We start from the raw sequence: 15,996 nt of genomic DNA on the forward strand, positions 1-15,996 counted from the left end.
AGAGAAAAATCACTGCAAACAGCCGCTTTTGCTTTTTGATCTCTTGCTGGTTTTACAGCACTTGCATCATTTCCTGAAAACAGAAAATTACTCAGTCCCTTCCCCCTAAAAAGTTGCTGCCGTTCCCTTCTCGGTTCTGTGCTCTTGAGACCACATGACCAAAACCCAGGAGGATCGTCAGTGAGGTATCTGCTCACTTCCAGCTTGTACAAATACTGAAGAATTCAAAAATTCTTCTATGAAACCTGGAAGACAAAATACTTACGTTTATAGTGGTGGCCCAACCAACATCATACAGGCCCTTGCCTTTCTCCAACAGGACTGGGCTTTAGTGGATGCTGTCCCACCAGCTGAGCTGGGGCCTGGTGCTGCTCCATCACGAGATCCACCTGAGAAATACAGGTGAGGCTCGAAATGCACCTTGCTGCGCAGCGCAGAGCTGCTCCTGCAATCCCAGGAAGGAGAAAGTCCACAGGAGCAAGACCCAGCTCGCCCCGTCTCCACCGGCGCAGTCCAGAGGTGGAAAACTCGGGACCAACTCCCTGTTCCTCACACACAGACACCTCTTGGGCATCTCATCTAATCGTACCCCCTCCAACGGGAGGCAGCTCTGCAGGTGGGGCGGGCCGAGAAACGCTGTGATGGGCCAGTCACACCAACAGTCCAGTGGCCCTGCGCAGAGGTGCCGGGCTCCGGGCGGCTGGGAGGGAGACGGGGGAGGAAGAGTGCTGTGCTGCTCTTCCTCCCCGCTGCCCGCAGAGCAGCCCATTTACCCTCGCCGTGCCCAGGTGCTGTACGGCTGATTATAGGATGAGGTTTGACGACGGGATCTATGGAGAACTTGCTCGAATGTTAAGCTATTAGGGCTCAGCACAGTTTTAACCCACCCCTCTTTTTCTCCCTGCTCCCCCCGCCCCGACCCTTTGGAAACACCCAAATTAGGCCAGTGTTAATAGCTGAGGTCTTTATTTAAAGTTTTTTATATACAGTAAAAGTGCCACAGATAAATCTGCGACAATCAGACAAGACAAATGTAAATCTCTCTCAACAATTAGCAGCTTAAGATCTATAAACTACAGTGTTACGTTCACAAGTGTCATTTCTGTACTTTTCAACCCGTGCAAGTGAGTTTTTCTGTTTATTTTTTTACACTTTTAAAACACACTTACAGCTAAGTCAATTGCCTACTACTATACCACCTGGCATACACAACACAGACACACAGGGTTTTTAACTCTTTAGCCACATTCAGAATTCACTTAAAAACTGGCAAAACTACCCAATCTTGAACCCCTTTGTAGCTTGGCTTCTTTTGTTATAATGCTGCTTTTTTAATTAAAAAAATGCATATTTTCAAAGCTGAAAGACAGTGCTTTTCTGTCCCGATGCAACGTGTACAGAACTCAACATTTAATCTGATCAGACCCTAAGAAATCATGGGACTGGAATAAACCAACGAAGTAATTGCTGTGAGCATGCTCAGTATCATTAAACTAAACTAATGAGGCTGACAGAAAAGAGAACTTTATAAAATTTAAAATGGTAAATTTTTTTTTGCATCAAAATTTGCTTTCTTTTTTACATCGCAAAAGCAAATGGGGGAAACATGAACTTCATTTGAACCACAGAATTGCAATGAAGAGCTGCTGCTTTTTGAACTAACGCAGTCCATTATATTCTTCCCTTTTTATATGCCAAGTTGATATGTGCTCAACATATCTAAGCAATTTCAGAATCGTTTCAACTCTGAATATGAAACGTCTTGGGAAACATTCCGCAACTCAGAGACGGTCACTAAAAAGTTGACATCCATAGGAAGGCTAATGAAAGGTACTCACACGCACACTCACATCCGTGGCAAAACTGTCTTCTACGTGTCATCCAGAAACGCTTCATCAGGAAAGCAAACACAACCACTTACAAGGAGAGGAGCTTTAAAGCTAGAATCACATTTCCAACAATATAATCATTGTTAAGCTATCAGAAATCATCACAGACCTTCAAAGTGAAGAGGGAGGAAAACCCCAAAACGTTCTGCTAATGCAAAAGGCAAAACACATGGCAGTTGTGTCGGGATATGAGAAGTGGATGCAGCATCATACATGGCATTACTGCAGACAACTTTCTGGAATGGAAGGAACTGTCGAGAGAGAAGGAGACAGACAGACAGACAGACATTGTCCAGAACCACACGTACATGGCCTTCACCGAACAGTTTTGAGGTGATAAGTTCCTATTAAGCCTGTGCCTTCTGGCAAATTAGCAATTATTTACTGAAGACAACTCAGAGCTGAGACACTAAATGAAATTAGGACATAAAGAAGAGGAGGGACAAACACTTCCTTCAAACACTACAACCAAGTGGCACCAAGTGTCCAGATCCATTGGCTTCCAACTCCTTCCTGCTTTCACCACATAAAAACCTACGAGGAGCAATTCTAGTGTGATCAGAACTGAGAAAAACAGAGGTGCAAAGGCCAGGTTTCAGAATAAAGGCAACAAAGCTTTTCAATTACGTGCCAAATCAGTTCTTCGTTTCTGACAAACGCTACGTAATGGGCTACCCATGTCGTCTGAATCAGCTGGAGAAGGGCGGTAAACAGAAGAGAGCGTGGCTGGCGCTGGCAGCACGGTGGAGGGAGGGGATGTTTACGCAATCTGTGCTCTGTCTGCGGCTCTCTGGAAAACATGATTATTTTTGGCTTGAGCCAGTTGCAATTGGCAATTTGTTTTAAGTAGGACAGGAGCAGATTAGTGCAGGTGGCGGCAGGAGGTGTGCTGGGATCCCTGGGGAGAGGGGTACCTGAGTTTCCTGTGACCATGGCAAAACAAAACACAATCTTCGAAGGAAGGAGGATGGCTGGACGGCAGGGGGCTTGTCTCCGCTGGCAATCAGAAGACCCTCAGGGCAATTAATCTAGTTTGAGGGAATTTCTCAGAACCCAGAATCTGCATCGTAGCAAAAAAAGTCCGAGGGTTCTGTATGTGTGTGTGTGTATATATATATGATGTTCCATATATGTATGATTTTGACTGGTTTAGGTCACTTGGGCAACATTTGGTTCTTAGAGGGAACTTAAGCCTGGAAGGAAGGAAAACAGTAAGATCTAACTAAACACCATAAATGGTTTTGAAAGAGAATCCTGGAGCCTTTTTGGATTTCATGGAGAGGGAAGTTGAATCTTGGCTTTGTTACAGTGACAGGGACACCAGTTAAAAACCAGCAGAGGGAAGGCAGATGCCTTGGGCACGAAGCCTGCCAGCACCAACAGGTCCCCAGCAACAGCACGTCACCACGACTTGAGAGTTACATTTGAAGCTGACGTTTCCTTTCGAGCTTCAAGAAGGTACCGACACAAGTGCTTGCCCCAGGGCTGAAGAGGAGGATGCTCTCTATGGCATAGCTCATAGGTGCAGCACGCAAAGGTCTCTACACAGACACACAAATGACCGTACCAGAGCCTGACAGGAGGAAAACTTTGGTTTCACTTTTTAAGGGTTTATTTAAAAATTAAATCAGAGATATTTCTGAGACAACCATTCTTCTAAGTGGATTGTTGATTCAGTATTTCTTTCCTTAAAAGAACATGTCTTTTCCCTAAGAAGGCATGAAAAGAAATTCCTTATTCTTATCCTGAGGCCAGGAATGAGAGATGACGTGGAAATGAGGAATACAAACATACTGTCCTTCATATCTGGAGAAAGAAGAAAAAAAAAGAAAAAAAAAGCCCTGCATGACAAAAACGTGTGGAGAAGATAGAGATGTTTTTCATGATGCTGCATCTGTATGTTCCGAGGACAGATATATGGCGTATGAACAGCGCTGCGCTCCAGACAGGCTGGCACTAGAAACTACTCTCTGCCCTCCTCAAAACTGTTTCAGGACAAGACGGCTCACAATTATTCACGCATTTCTTCATTTGAAAACATCACTTCTTTATTTAAAAGGAAAAAAAAAAAAACGCAATGACCCTCCCGACCCCTTCCAAAAAAACCCCCAATAATAATAATAATAATTATAATAAAAAATCCTATTAGAAACAATAAGGAAGCACTGAGAGTTTGAGTATTACACTCTTCAAGTATGCTGTTTGGATTTTTTTTTAAATCTGTGAATATACATATATAAAAAAAACCTTAAAAGTGCGACCAAGGGCTTCTGCTTAAAGGTAAGTATTTCAAGGACTACTTCAAAATACTGTAGCACGACCGTGCAGTTACTGTGTATGGCATGAGCCTTCCACTTCATACGCTTAGCAAAGTTAGCCAGCCTTAGAGACAGTTCTTGTAGGTCAGGTTAGTACAAACGGTGAACCCAGACGCTGAGCTGGGGGAAGAGATCCACACGTTGCTGTTTTTCTCTTGTTAAGGAAAGAAACCACTCTGAACGCATACGTTTGGACATGGAATGTGAGCAGACTTCACAGTAAAAGTTTAGTGTTACAGGTTTGCTGTGGTACCATCGTTCAAGGCTGTGCACTAGATTTAGCTTTGCTCATCTTAAGCTAACCACATTCTCTCCTTCCTGACAGGTTTAGTACAGTAGTTCAAGCCACAATTTAAATTGCCCATTGGTATGCTCCAAATTTCTGTATTTTATTTATTTCTTTTGTACACTTTAAAGAATCTTAAGATTTGCATCCAAAGAGAACCATGCTACATAAAAATTATCCAGGATTCTCGCCAAAAAGAGTTCTTGAATAAAATCTAAAAAATACTATTGCAATGCATCTTGCAGAGAAAAAACGTTATTCTAAATGTAAACAAATTCACTCGGACACTTTAAAACTTCAGCAGAGTAGTTGCTGACTAATCTGTGCCACGCTTGCTCGCTGAGAGCGCCGGGAGGAGGGCGATGCAGCCAATTCCTGCCGCCATCATCTGGGGGGAGACAAGAACCGTTCCAAGTAGCCGGTGATGGCGTCCCAGTGCTTCCACAAAAAGGCAATGAAAACCACTATAAATAAAGTGCTGAACGTCCTATTGCGAGTCTTCATGAGGGGCACGACGCAGTTGGCCACAGTGGAGACGAAGACGAGGAGGACGGCCATGACAGCCAGGAGGATGTTGATGAACTTCCCCAGCAGGTTCCTGGCCGTGGCGTTCTCCAGCCCCTCCAGCTGCACCACCTGCTGCTGCTGCTGCTGCAGCTCCATCTTGGAGATGCGGGTCTGGCAGGCTTCCAGGGCCTCCTGCGGGCGAGAACACACCGCTGGGTCGCCAGCGCCCCACAAGTCCCACGGCTCTTACCTGACCGGCCAGGCTGGGCCACGGCCACCCTCCTCATGCCTTAGTCACCTCCTGCAGGACGTGAGTCACCGCACCCATTTCAAATCCTGCAGCAGGAGCAGAGGAAGCTGTGCCATCTCACGGGACTGAGGGTGAGGAGCCCCTCTTTAACGAGGTATTGCAGTTTGTAACACACCACGTCATCTCATTGGCACCAGAGAGGCCGGACAGAGAGCTGACAGGCTGGGCACAAGTCAGGCTTTGTTGACACACACGCTTCAGCTGCCACTTCGTGCTGCCAGCTGCCTGTCCCCGCACACAGCGCAGAGTCACCTGGGACCTGGGCACCCTTCCTCCTTGCAGCCAGACCCGCAGGGAGGAGGATGCTGACAGCCCCCAGCAAGCAGACAGCCTCTGTCTGTCCAGAAAGGGGGAGGGATGCCCAGTGAGCTGCTCATCTCAGCTTTGCTTCTAAGAGACCACTGAGAGGACAAAGGTGCTGTGTCCAGCCAGCACTCCTCCTCTTCTGGGATGCGCACTCCCAGAGCCTCCCACTTCCATCACTTTCCTTGCAGTGGCTTGTGCTTGTCCGACCCATTCAAGTCTCTAGTCAACCCTGCAGAAAACTTAAGTCAACAAAAGCAACTGATCAAAAAGGCTTGGCCGCATTCTGCTTGCTTAGCGAGCTGCACAAGCTCAGGGAAAGGTCTGAGGAGCACCAGGGCGGGACTGTCCCGCTGGTGTCATGGGAGGAAGATCTCCTCCTCCAGACTGCAGCGAGTGTGGCACGGCAAGGGTCAGAGAAAGGAGGTGTCCAGGAGAAGGATGAGAAGCATGAGACTTATGAAACTGCCTCTAGGAAGAGGCAAAGCAGAAGTACATGGAAGGAGAAGACTTCCCTGTACAACACATCTCTATTGGAGTGATTTGCTTTTGGACCTTTCCACCATGCTGAACTTCAAATGGACCAACCCAAGCTGCAGTGCAACACTGCCGACATGCCATGGTGGGCTAGGCAGAAGGCGGAGGGCTTTTAGGGCAATTAATGCAAGGAGACCTTTCTGCTCTTGGACATACAAAGTTACAACGGTTCCATTAAACCTCCCTCGGAGTTGCCTTTCTCAGACATAAAGGCCAACTTCGGGCCCATCTCGCAGCCTGCAGCAAGCGGCCGCTTCTCTCAGGCTGGTCCCCCCAACAGGAACCAGACCCAGCTCTGTCACTGCTCTGCTGCAACAGCAGCCCATGCTCTTCACTAGTTCTTTATGCGAGAAAACACTTACCTTTTCCCCAGCAATGCTGAGGAACCGTCTGTCCCAATTTCCAGGTTTACACTAAAAGCGCTGAATCGTAAAATGAAGATTAAAAAAAGCTATTGAGAAACCCCCATTTCAATTTAAGTTTTCAACCTTACTTTTCCCTGCCCTGTCAAATTAGAGAGGAGAACAAGACCTGAGTATTGTTACATTCCCCCAAGGGAGAGTCTCCTGTTTACTCTGTCGGAGGCCACGGCACCACTGTCCGCAGACGCCGATTTATTTTAGCCTTAGCTTAAAGGTCATTGTCACCTGTTACATTTCTCTGTCATTGCATCATGCCTGGGGAGGTCAGTGACACGCAGGGCTCGTCTCCATCGTGGCTACGGGGGCAAACCGCTCAGCCCCCACAGCAGCCGGGGGCCGCGGTGCAGCTGGGATCACAGCAGATCCACATCTCTGCTGGCGCCGGCCCCAGGAGATCACCCACCCAAGGCTCCTCGGGGGCAGCCACAGGGAGAATTCCAACCTACAGTTCTCTGCTCGCACTATCAGTATCTCGTGTCAGTGATCAAAACCAAGATGCCTGCTAAAACTAGCACAAGTATGTAAAACGGACGATAGATCTCTTTCTGAATAGGCCTTTCTTTATAAGGTTTGGTGGCTGCTCAGAAGCATTTCCCAGGTCTTTTGCTCTGTGGAAGGCCCTTCGACTCCATAATCTCTGTTTCCATAGCTTTGGTGTTTTGCATACTGAAAGAAACTTTCAGAGAAAATACCTCCTTATTTGGGCAAAACCAACAGAAAGAATTGTTTCCTGACAGGGGATACACAAAGCCATTTTTCCTTAGACATATGTGATCATTGCTCTAAAATTAGTGACACAGAAACACACCCCAGGGTCAGTTCACTGGGAATGATACTGTAAAAAAAAGTGTTCAGGGCACAGCCCATTAGTTTTGAATACCCTACAAAACCCTGTACAAAAAGTGGATGCAGGCTTCCACTTTGCTACAACTTACTTAAAAACTGCTCTGGAGCAAGTGGCGGGGTCCCTCTGGAGAGGAACCTGCCTCATGGTGACCTGGAGAGACACCCGAGGGACAGAGATGGAATAAAGAACTCGTCAATATGCCGTTTAGCGATAAAGCTACAGGGATTAAAACCAAATAGTGAATCACAGAAGTGAATGAGTTGTGGAAAGAGCAGGTGGAAGTCGGGACTGGAGCGTCCTTGGTTCTGTCACCCACCTGGATGTCCCGCGCTCGCTCGTAGGACTGATAGGCGATTTTCTCCTCCATGCTGGCCAGCTCCTGCTTTAAGTTGAGGATCTCGTTCTGGTGGAGCTCAGTCAGGTCATTCAGCTGCTCTTCCAGTCTTTCGCATCTAGAAATGATATACATGGTACAGTAGCTTTAACGAGAGGAGGACGGCAAAGTTACACCAGTAACAATCGATCAATGAACATCACAGACTTTTTACCCAAAACCAGCGTGGCTGCCTCAGCCGTCACACAAGCTCGCGTTACAATGTAAGGCCCTCTCACTGCCAACTGGGGAAACCCTTTCGCCCAGGACAGGTAATGTTAATCCTGTTTCTATCCTGGGGAAAAACACACAGAGCGGTTAAACGACAACTGTCAAGTGATGCAAGAAATCAAGGACAGAATTAGAATAGAGTAAGTTATTTCCCAAACTTCTACTTAAATCAAATAGTTCCCTTCTAATATGATAAGCTCTGAGGCATTTTCATCTACACTCGGAACAGTAACTGGCATAAAAATGATGACACAGAACTTAAACATGACCGATGCCTCAGAGAACGTGCTGGTCCCGTCTGATCTTCACATGTGAGGTCACATGGATGTCTTTGACTTATTTTTTCTTTATCTCTCATGAATGATTCAGCATAACTAGCAAAGGTCATCACATTATTAATAACGAAGGCACGTGAATCATTAACCTGCGGGCTTATTTTTCAGTTTGCTGATGGTGAATGGTCTGGGAGCAGTCCTTGGAAAGAGGGCTGTCCAAAAAACTGAGCCACAACCATTCCGAGACATGGGGTTTTGTTTCCCATTGAGGGAGTTTTCAGTTTACTTCAACGTTCCAGATGTTATTTTGCTCCATATCGTTATATTTTAACACTTTCGAAATACATTAGGGGTACTTTGCATTTGTACGTAGGCACTTCATTTTTGGAATTTCAAGTCCAAATTTACAAGCAACTCATGCTTCAAGACCCTTTTAAAATCAGGGAAGTATTTGTATTCCTTCCAAAAGGGAAACACACGGAGGGGGCTTGGCCATAGCTCAAGGGTCGGGAGAGGTGAGCTGTGTGCCATTGCACCATCCTCTTCCTCCCGCTTCCCGCTGGCTTCGCATTCGTGGGTCATTACAAGCGACAGCTGATGGCGACTAAGGTTTGGGTGCAGCTACTGTGGCCTTGGGGTTTTCCCACTCTAACTTCCACTGACTGAAGTCTTCTCATTGTAACAGCACAGAAAAAGCTTAGCGTATAGCTCTTATCATCCGACCCTTGGTACTAATAACTGAGAAATTTCTAAGGAATCAAACACAGAGATAATTCCTTGTTTTAATTTCAGTTCCCCTCTGACTCCATCTGAATTTAATTTATACACACACATGCATAAAATGAATAAACAAAGAATTTAATCACAAGTTCTGAAACTAAGATAAAAATCTCGCTTCCATTTTTTTTTTTTTTTTCAAGATTTTTGGTTCTTCACAAGCTAAATATTCAGAACCTGTAGGCACGAGCTAGCCTTTAAAAACAGTCTTGGGGTCTTGTTTTTAATTGAAAAGTCTAAAGAGAATTTTCATTTACATTCCCAATGGAGTATTGCTTTAAACTAAGAAGGAGCCAGACTCAGCACGACAACGTCCAACACTGAAACACACGTGGTCAACCCTCAGCGAGACTGGGACAACCCCGCGGACGGGGCTCAGCCCGGAGAGGTGCCACAAGAGCTGCGCAACCAGGCAGGACGCGGAGAGAACTGGTTTCCCAGGAACAACAAGCTGCAGACAAGGGAATAGCCATGTGAAGACGGGCTAATGAAGAAGGAGCCCAGATAATTAATATTGCCATTTGTTCCCACCCAACTTAAAAACAAACCAACTTGCCGACAACCAAGAAATCACAGCTGAACCCGCTCTAAGTCCCAAAGGCAGCATAAATTACTTGAAATATATTCAGTTTGTTAATATATTACAAAATTCTCCAGTGGGTTTGTTACACAAAAAGGGACTTAAGCATTTCTGAAAATATCATGATTATGCCTTTTAACCTCCTCCCACATAAACGCCCTTCATAAAACAGCTGTTGCCAAGCAGCTTAAATCCTGTTCTCCAACAAGAAACAATTGTATTTTAATAACTTCAAACCTACCTCAATCTACAGGAAACATAAGGAAACCCTGCAAATCCGTATAGTTAAGAGTTTAGGCATAACATGATTAGCAGAAGGGCTGGCTCCCATCCTCCCTGCCCTGAACGCCGGGCCGACGGCTCGTTCCCAACCACCCTCCACTTCCCTGCTCGACCCTGCAGCTTTTGCAGTTTGCACCCAAGAATCATCTGCATGCTCAGAAACTGGTGCATCAGGCAACTGCTTGAATTGGGTTATTCAAAAAAAAAAACACAATAAAAAACCAACCTACCCAGACTTATTTTTGAAATTACACTTCCTCCATTCATCGCCTTCTCACCCCTTGCCCCATTATCTACAATTTAGAATTTTTTTTTTTCCCTGCTGTTTTCTACTGGTGTTCAAATTTGAAAAGCTAAGAGGGGTTCATGTGACGTAGAGGGCCCAAAACCAGGGTTTTCCTGTTGAAGGATGGCTCATAGTTAACCCAGAGGTACTACAAAAATAAAAGGGATAGGGCACCTGTCAAGAAGGTTAAGATTATACTCGCACTTCCCTCTCTAACATGCAAGCACCAGTGTCTACACAACAGATTTTCAACTCGTCTGTGAATACAGTAGTGCCTTGAATGATCAAATCCCACTTTATTCCAGGTACAAAAAATGCCTCATTGGAGCCCAAGAATTATTTTTTCACTAGCTAAAGTGTGACATTTCCTCTTAAAATTACTAGCCTCTAGATTAACAAGCTGCAGCACAGGAAGTTTTCTGTGTAACAGACTAGTGCCAACTGTCACGAGCATCTCCTCATCGGGGCTGGGACACTGCTGGGGAGCTCGGCTGAAGCAGGGGATATGGGTACACGTCACTGAAAGAAGCCAGACTGGATTTCCACACCTTTTCTGGGCCTCGCGGTTTGGGAATCAGGGAACTGACCTGAAAAAGGCTAAGAAACACAAGTACGACCATCTCATTTTTTTTAAAGAGCATTAAGGCATTTCAAAGTAACAGCTGCAAAATACACGGCTAATACAGCCTGTGTAAGGGAGAGTCATGATGATAAAGACATTTTATCTGCACTCAGTAAGTGCCCTGCCAAGTAAAGAAACTCTGACAGAACTGATGCTAAAAGACCTTCTCAATACAGGGTGAATGGAGTCTGATACCTCTCTTCAAGCATCTCTCAAGATGGACCTTTTTTTTTTTTTTTTTTTTTTTTTTATAACTACGTCATACCAAATCTCATCTGATCTTTATTTTTATGCTGCTGAACACACCGCTTTCAATAGTGGAGCGACAGCTAAAAGCAATTACCTATCTGCAATATACTGCACATCTCGTGTCTAGGCGGCACAGGAGGGCCGGGGCTGGCTCCCGCACCATGCCGAGCCTCCAGCTCTGGAGCAGCCCTGCGGAAGGCAGGAGAGCTTTGCAGCACGTTCCCACGCTCCCACAGCCGGGCCAGGGCCCCCTCGACCCCCCACGCTCCAGAGCGGCCTCCGCAGCCCTTCGCACCTCACAGCTTCACCGCGTTTGGTCTGGTTTATAATCAATCATAAGAACAGAGTGGAGTCCAAGACTCCAGCAAAAATCAGGTAAATGAAAGCACCAGCGTCCAGCGTTCCAGCCGACGGATTTCTCCTGACAGGAACGTGGGAGACCTCAATGCCCTTTCCAAGGATGCCGGGCTTGGGAAGAAACCCAAACCCTCGGACTGGCCACACGCCAAGTATGTGAGCTCATGATTTCACCGTGTACAAACAGGTTCCTAAAGGGACACGCAAGATGAAAATACTCAGCAGGAACTTTATTTCAGTCTCGATAGCACAGAAAGTCCCCACTCCTATCAGTAAACAACCGCCACCTTCCAGCCGATGAGATAAGCAGAGGCTATTTGGGCGCCCGCTCCCGGTGCAGAAGAAAACACAATGAGGCCAAGGCGCCGCCAGAATCTTCCTTCCTGGATGAGTCAGCCCCGGCGGCACGGCATGGAGCTCGGATCGGCACGTGCTGCCAGCCGCTACCACAGCACCGTCACTGCCCGCACCGCCACTGCCCACCCCACAGCGCCGGGCACCGCAGCACCGCCACTGCCCGCAGCGCCGGCAGCAGAACCGGAGCGACCGCACCAGCCAGCCCCCGCCCCGCAGCCCACACCGGCACCTACGTGGATGGATAGGCAAGGTCTGGACACAGGGAGAGGGAGGGAGGAGATGGAGGAGGTGATGGAAAACCTGTGAGGGAAGACACGGCTGGTAAAACAGAAACTGCACCAACGTGGAAGAAAAAAAGATCAGAAGCTGCAAAAAAGGAGAACATCTAAGAAAGAGGGAAGGGGCAAAGATCAGGTGAGAACATGTCACGGCACCTGCTTTGTTCCAGCTTCCAGGTACAACAGACACACTCAATGTTGCCCTATGAGCAAAGACTTCTCCAAAATACTTCATATTTTAAGCTCTAAGTGAACTCAGTGCTTGTTTTCAAAAGCTTCCCAGAAATAGAGCAAAGTTATGCGGTATTTATAGCTTTTAAAGCAAGTTATGATTAATTTGAATCCCCAGCCTCCCAGCTCCAAACCACAGCCTCCATTCCCATCGTTTTCCTGAAGAGCACAGAGGAAGGAGAGGGGTTCCCAGCCAGGGGAAGAGGTGCTGGCCCTCTCTACCCACGCGCACACATCACATAACCCTCCTGTTCTCAGGGTGATGTTGGCTTTTATCTTCACGATGTTTTAAAATACAAAAAATATCCAACAAGAATCTAGATTTGTACAATAAGGCACTAATCTGTGATTAGCCCACGAGCTCTTTGCAGACAGTGCAGTTACCAGCTCACCCCAGAAAGCCTACAGAGACAAGGGCACTGCATGTGGTGTAACTGCTCCTTTGTAAAGGTCACACCTTTAATTAATTTGCATCAACATTCCAAATAGCAGGTCTAAATTACTATCTTTTCAAGCACTTATCGGTCAAATAGAGATTCTCCCGGGAGCTTTTCACTGCAGGCTGCCTTGGCTAGCGGTTAGGCTCTGGGCGCTCGGGGAACGTTGACAGCACCTGACAGATAGGACTTCGCACTGCACCAGCATGAGGAGCTAACGTGAACCTTGATAAATGGTTTCAGGGAATAACTAGACACTTCAGCTGACAACATCCATCAGTCCCCACGGTCCTCTATTGTACTTTCAGGCCGCTCCTTCAGCTGTGCTGTGCTTGCATACAGCGTTCCACCGTGAATGGCCGCTGCTGTGCCTGTGAAACAACAACCCACACAGCAGCAGACAACAGGACCCCTCTCTGCTGGGGAGCGGAAGACCAGACTCCGCATCGCTTCGTTATGTGAATTCATGACAATGAGGCACCAGGAACCAAAGTTGCTGTGCTGGGCGCCGGTTTCAGTCAAATCGCTGATTGTTGCAAAGCAGGACTAGAGAGTGGCGCTGGCCTGGCTTTGTCTGCCCAAGCTTTGCAAAGCACACAGAAAGCTTGCTGTCTCTACCAGTTCCTAGCAGGCTAAGCCTTTCCAAATGTTTTTCCAATGACCTGGCACCAGCATGTCTGAAGAGCTGTAGGGCACCTGCATGCCGCTCTGTGCAAACCACTGCAGCAAGCGGTGCCTCAGACAGCCGGTCCCTACGCCGGCAGCTCTGCCGAGCTCAGGGTTGTGCTTCACATGGCTGACGTGACCAAGGCCACAAGCAGCCTCATTACAAGAGCCTGCCATCCTCCATCAGAACGAGGAGTTCGGCTCCTTACGTTTGTTATTTAAAGTTAAAAAAGCACAGTTTAAGAGTTTTATTTAGACTGCCGTGCCCTGAGCGGCTAAAGGGCAGCTGGTAACTCTTCCCTCTGGAGCCGGGGAACAAGCCCTTGCTCCCAGCGTGTGACGGGGAGGACGGGGACACCAGACACTGCTGGACAGGTCGGGGCAGGCTGCTGAGAGCTCTCTCCCAGGGAAGGTTCCCTCAGCGCCTCTCATGGGTTGCTTTCCCGGGGGAGGTGGGGGCAGCCCCAGGGTGGTGGGAGGAGGTGGCTGTCATACTATGCTGTCACCTCTCCCCTGCGGCCTCAGCAGGAGCTGGCAGTACTGCAGCTACTCCTCCGCCCTTCCACTCCTTCCAGGAAGGCTGATGGAAACATGGGCTACCCACTTCCAGAGCCACAGGACTTACATGACAAGGGCACTGCCAATATCTGGCATTTAATTTAACTTCATTTCATTGAACCCTGCCACTGTGGGGCTGAGCGGAAAAGGGAAAGGGATATCCTAGTTTTGGCAGAGGGGCAAGATCATGTCTTTTTGGAGAGCCCTGAGAAAGCTGCATATTTCTTTCTCTGGCAGACATGGGTCTGAGTGCCGGAGAAGGCAGCGCCAGGATACTGTCCACATCTAGTGCCCTGTCTCTTGCCTTGACCCAAACCTTTGCAGGATTTTGGAGGGCAAAGCACTGTCTGGATAACAGTAACTGCATCAGTGTACTCCTGGTCTTTTGGGGACACCTTTCTAAACCTGTTTGTCTTGACTTTTTATCTTGGAAACACTATGAAATAAGCCATTTTCCTTGCTATTTCTTTCTTGTACAGAAAGGGAGATGAGCAGCAAGATAACAATAGATACCAAAAAGACAAAAGCTGGGAGGGCGAAATCATGAGAAGACAGCAGAACCTCCCATCTGAATCAGGCTGCTGGGAACAGCTGCTGAGTCGTACTATCCCGGACTCTGGTGCTCTGCAACCCACAGTATTGAATTCTGAAACAAAGTACAAAAGTACGTACCTGTACCGCTCCTCCTGCAGAGTCTGCATTATTAATGAGTAATCCCTCTGATAGCGAACCTTAAGGTCCTCAAATGATTCTTCCAGTCTTGCCTGTGTCTCTCGAATTTCTTGAATCTCATGCAGTATTGCATCAAACCCTGAGCTCTGCATATCCAGAGTGTTTGTTTTGGAGCTAGAAGCTCCCACAGGGCCCCCTGTTGTGCTGTTGGCTCCCACTGAGCCCGATGTGGCACTGGAGCAATCCTCTTCACTGCCATATTTTGGGCTCGACTGAAAGTTCTGAATAACACCTAGAGCCTTGCCTCCCGTCCCATCTTCCTGGCCTTCTTCTAAGGAGTCTTTCAGATTGGCAATGTTGTCTGCGCTCCCAAACTTGTTCCTTATGAGGGAAGCAATCTCCCGGGGTTTGGAAACCACAGCTCCTGCTGCTGAATGGGTGGCTTGGGAGAAACTGGAAAGCCCACCTTTTACGCTGTCGACTACTCCCTCACTGAAGCCAGTGACTTTTGCTCCAACATCTTTCAAACCCTGATGCATATCCCTGAAGACATCCTTTGGCTGCCGAGGGATCCCATTCTGCTCAATCTCTCGCAGTTTTCGATGGTAATGTTCTAGTTTCTTCTGCAGCTGCAAGATGGTCTGGGCTGACTTTTGATTTTTCTTCTCAAACACTTGCTTAATGCGGGCGCTCTGTTGCTTGTCTGCATTGTTGGCCAGTTTCAGGTACTCTGCCACGTTGTCATCACGGGCCGTTTGTTCGATTTTGATCTGCTCGGTCAACTTCAGTATCTTCTGTTGCAGGTGTGTGATAGCCACTTTTGTCCGCTGGGGATCTGGGGTCCCATCAACAGAGTCCGCGTTGATGCTGCCATCGGTGCTCGAGGCCACTGCACTGGAGGTCTGCGCGAGGCTGCTGACTTCCAATCGCTCGATCTGGGCAGGGAGAGAGAGAAACGTAAGTGCTGATCACCAGCTTCACTAATACAAAAACTTCCCTTCCTTGCGCCAACCAACTCGACAAGTGGATGTAATTCTGCAAACTGCACCTTTTTTCAGCTGGCCAGGGTACGGTACCAATCAACAGAGCTCCATGTGCTTTACAGACATCTAGTAAAAGCTGAGAAAAAAGCAAAACCCCACATACTTAAGCCAACTTAATGGCTTCAAACAACCAAAGCCTCAAGCACAAAGCAAGACAGGGCACCCCAGTTCAGCAGGCTGAGTTCTTGGGAGTTTTGGTGTAAGACCAGTAGCTCCATCAGCTGGGGAGTGAGCCAGAGAAGGTGACTGGGAAAGAGGAAAAGCCACACGGATCAAGTACTCTGGAATCGAGTTACTCCCAGT

At 47.5% G+C, this 15,996-nt stretch overlaps 1 protein-coding gene across 23 annotated transcripts in view; it reads right to left on the reverse strand.

Annotated features, from left to right (window-relative positions):
- Nucleotides 1-949: 949 nt before the first annotated feature.
- TMCC1 (transmembrane and coiled-coil domain family 1) overlaps nucleotides 950-15,996 on the reverse strand; it is a 98,607-nt gene continuing 83,560 nt past the window's right edge. For 19 of the 23 annotated variants that reach the window (XM_074602192.1, XM_074602200.1, XM_074602208.1 and 16 more), the window contains 3 exons: nucleotides 14,651-15,585; nucleotides 7,736-7,871; nucleotides 950-5,192 (listed from right to left, as the gene is read on the reverse strand). In XM_074602192.1, the coding sequence (XP_074458293.1) occupies nucleotides 4,878-5,192; nucleotides 7,736-7,871; nucleotides 14,651-15,585 (1,386 nt within the window). In that variant the 3' untranslated portion in view covers nucleotides 950-4,877. Of the gene's footprint in view, nucleotides 5,846-7,735; nucleotides 7,872-7,891; nucleotides 12,109-14,650; nucleotides 15,586-15,996 lie in introns of those variants that run through there. The other 4 variants (XM_074602199.1, XR_012589267.1, XR_012589268.1 and 1 more) reach the window with 4 other exon arrangements.

The sequence above is a fragment of the Larus michahellis genome, chromosome 10 (genome assembly GCF_964199755.1).
Source record: "Larus michahellis chromosome 10, bLarMic1.1, whole genome shotgun sequence".
NCBI classification, from domain to species: Eukaryota; Metazoa; Chordata; class Aves; order Charadriiformes; family Laridae; genus Larus; species Larus michahellis.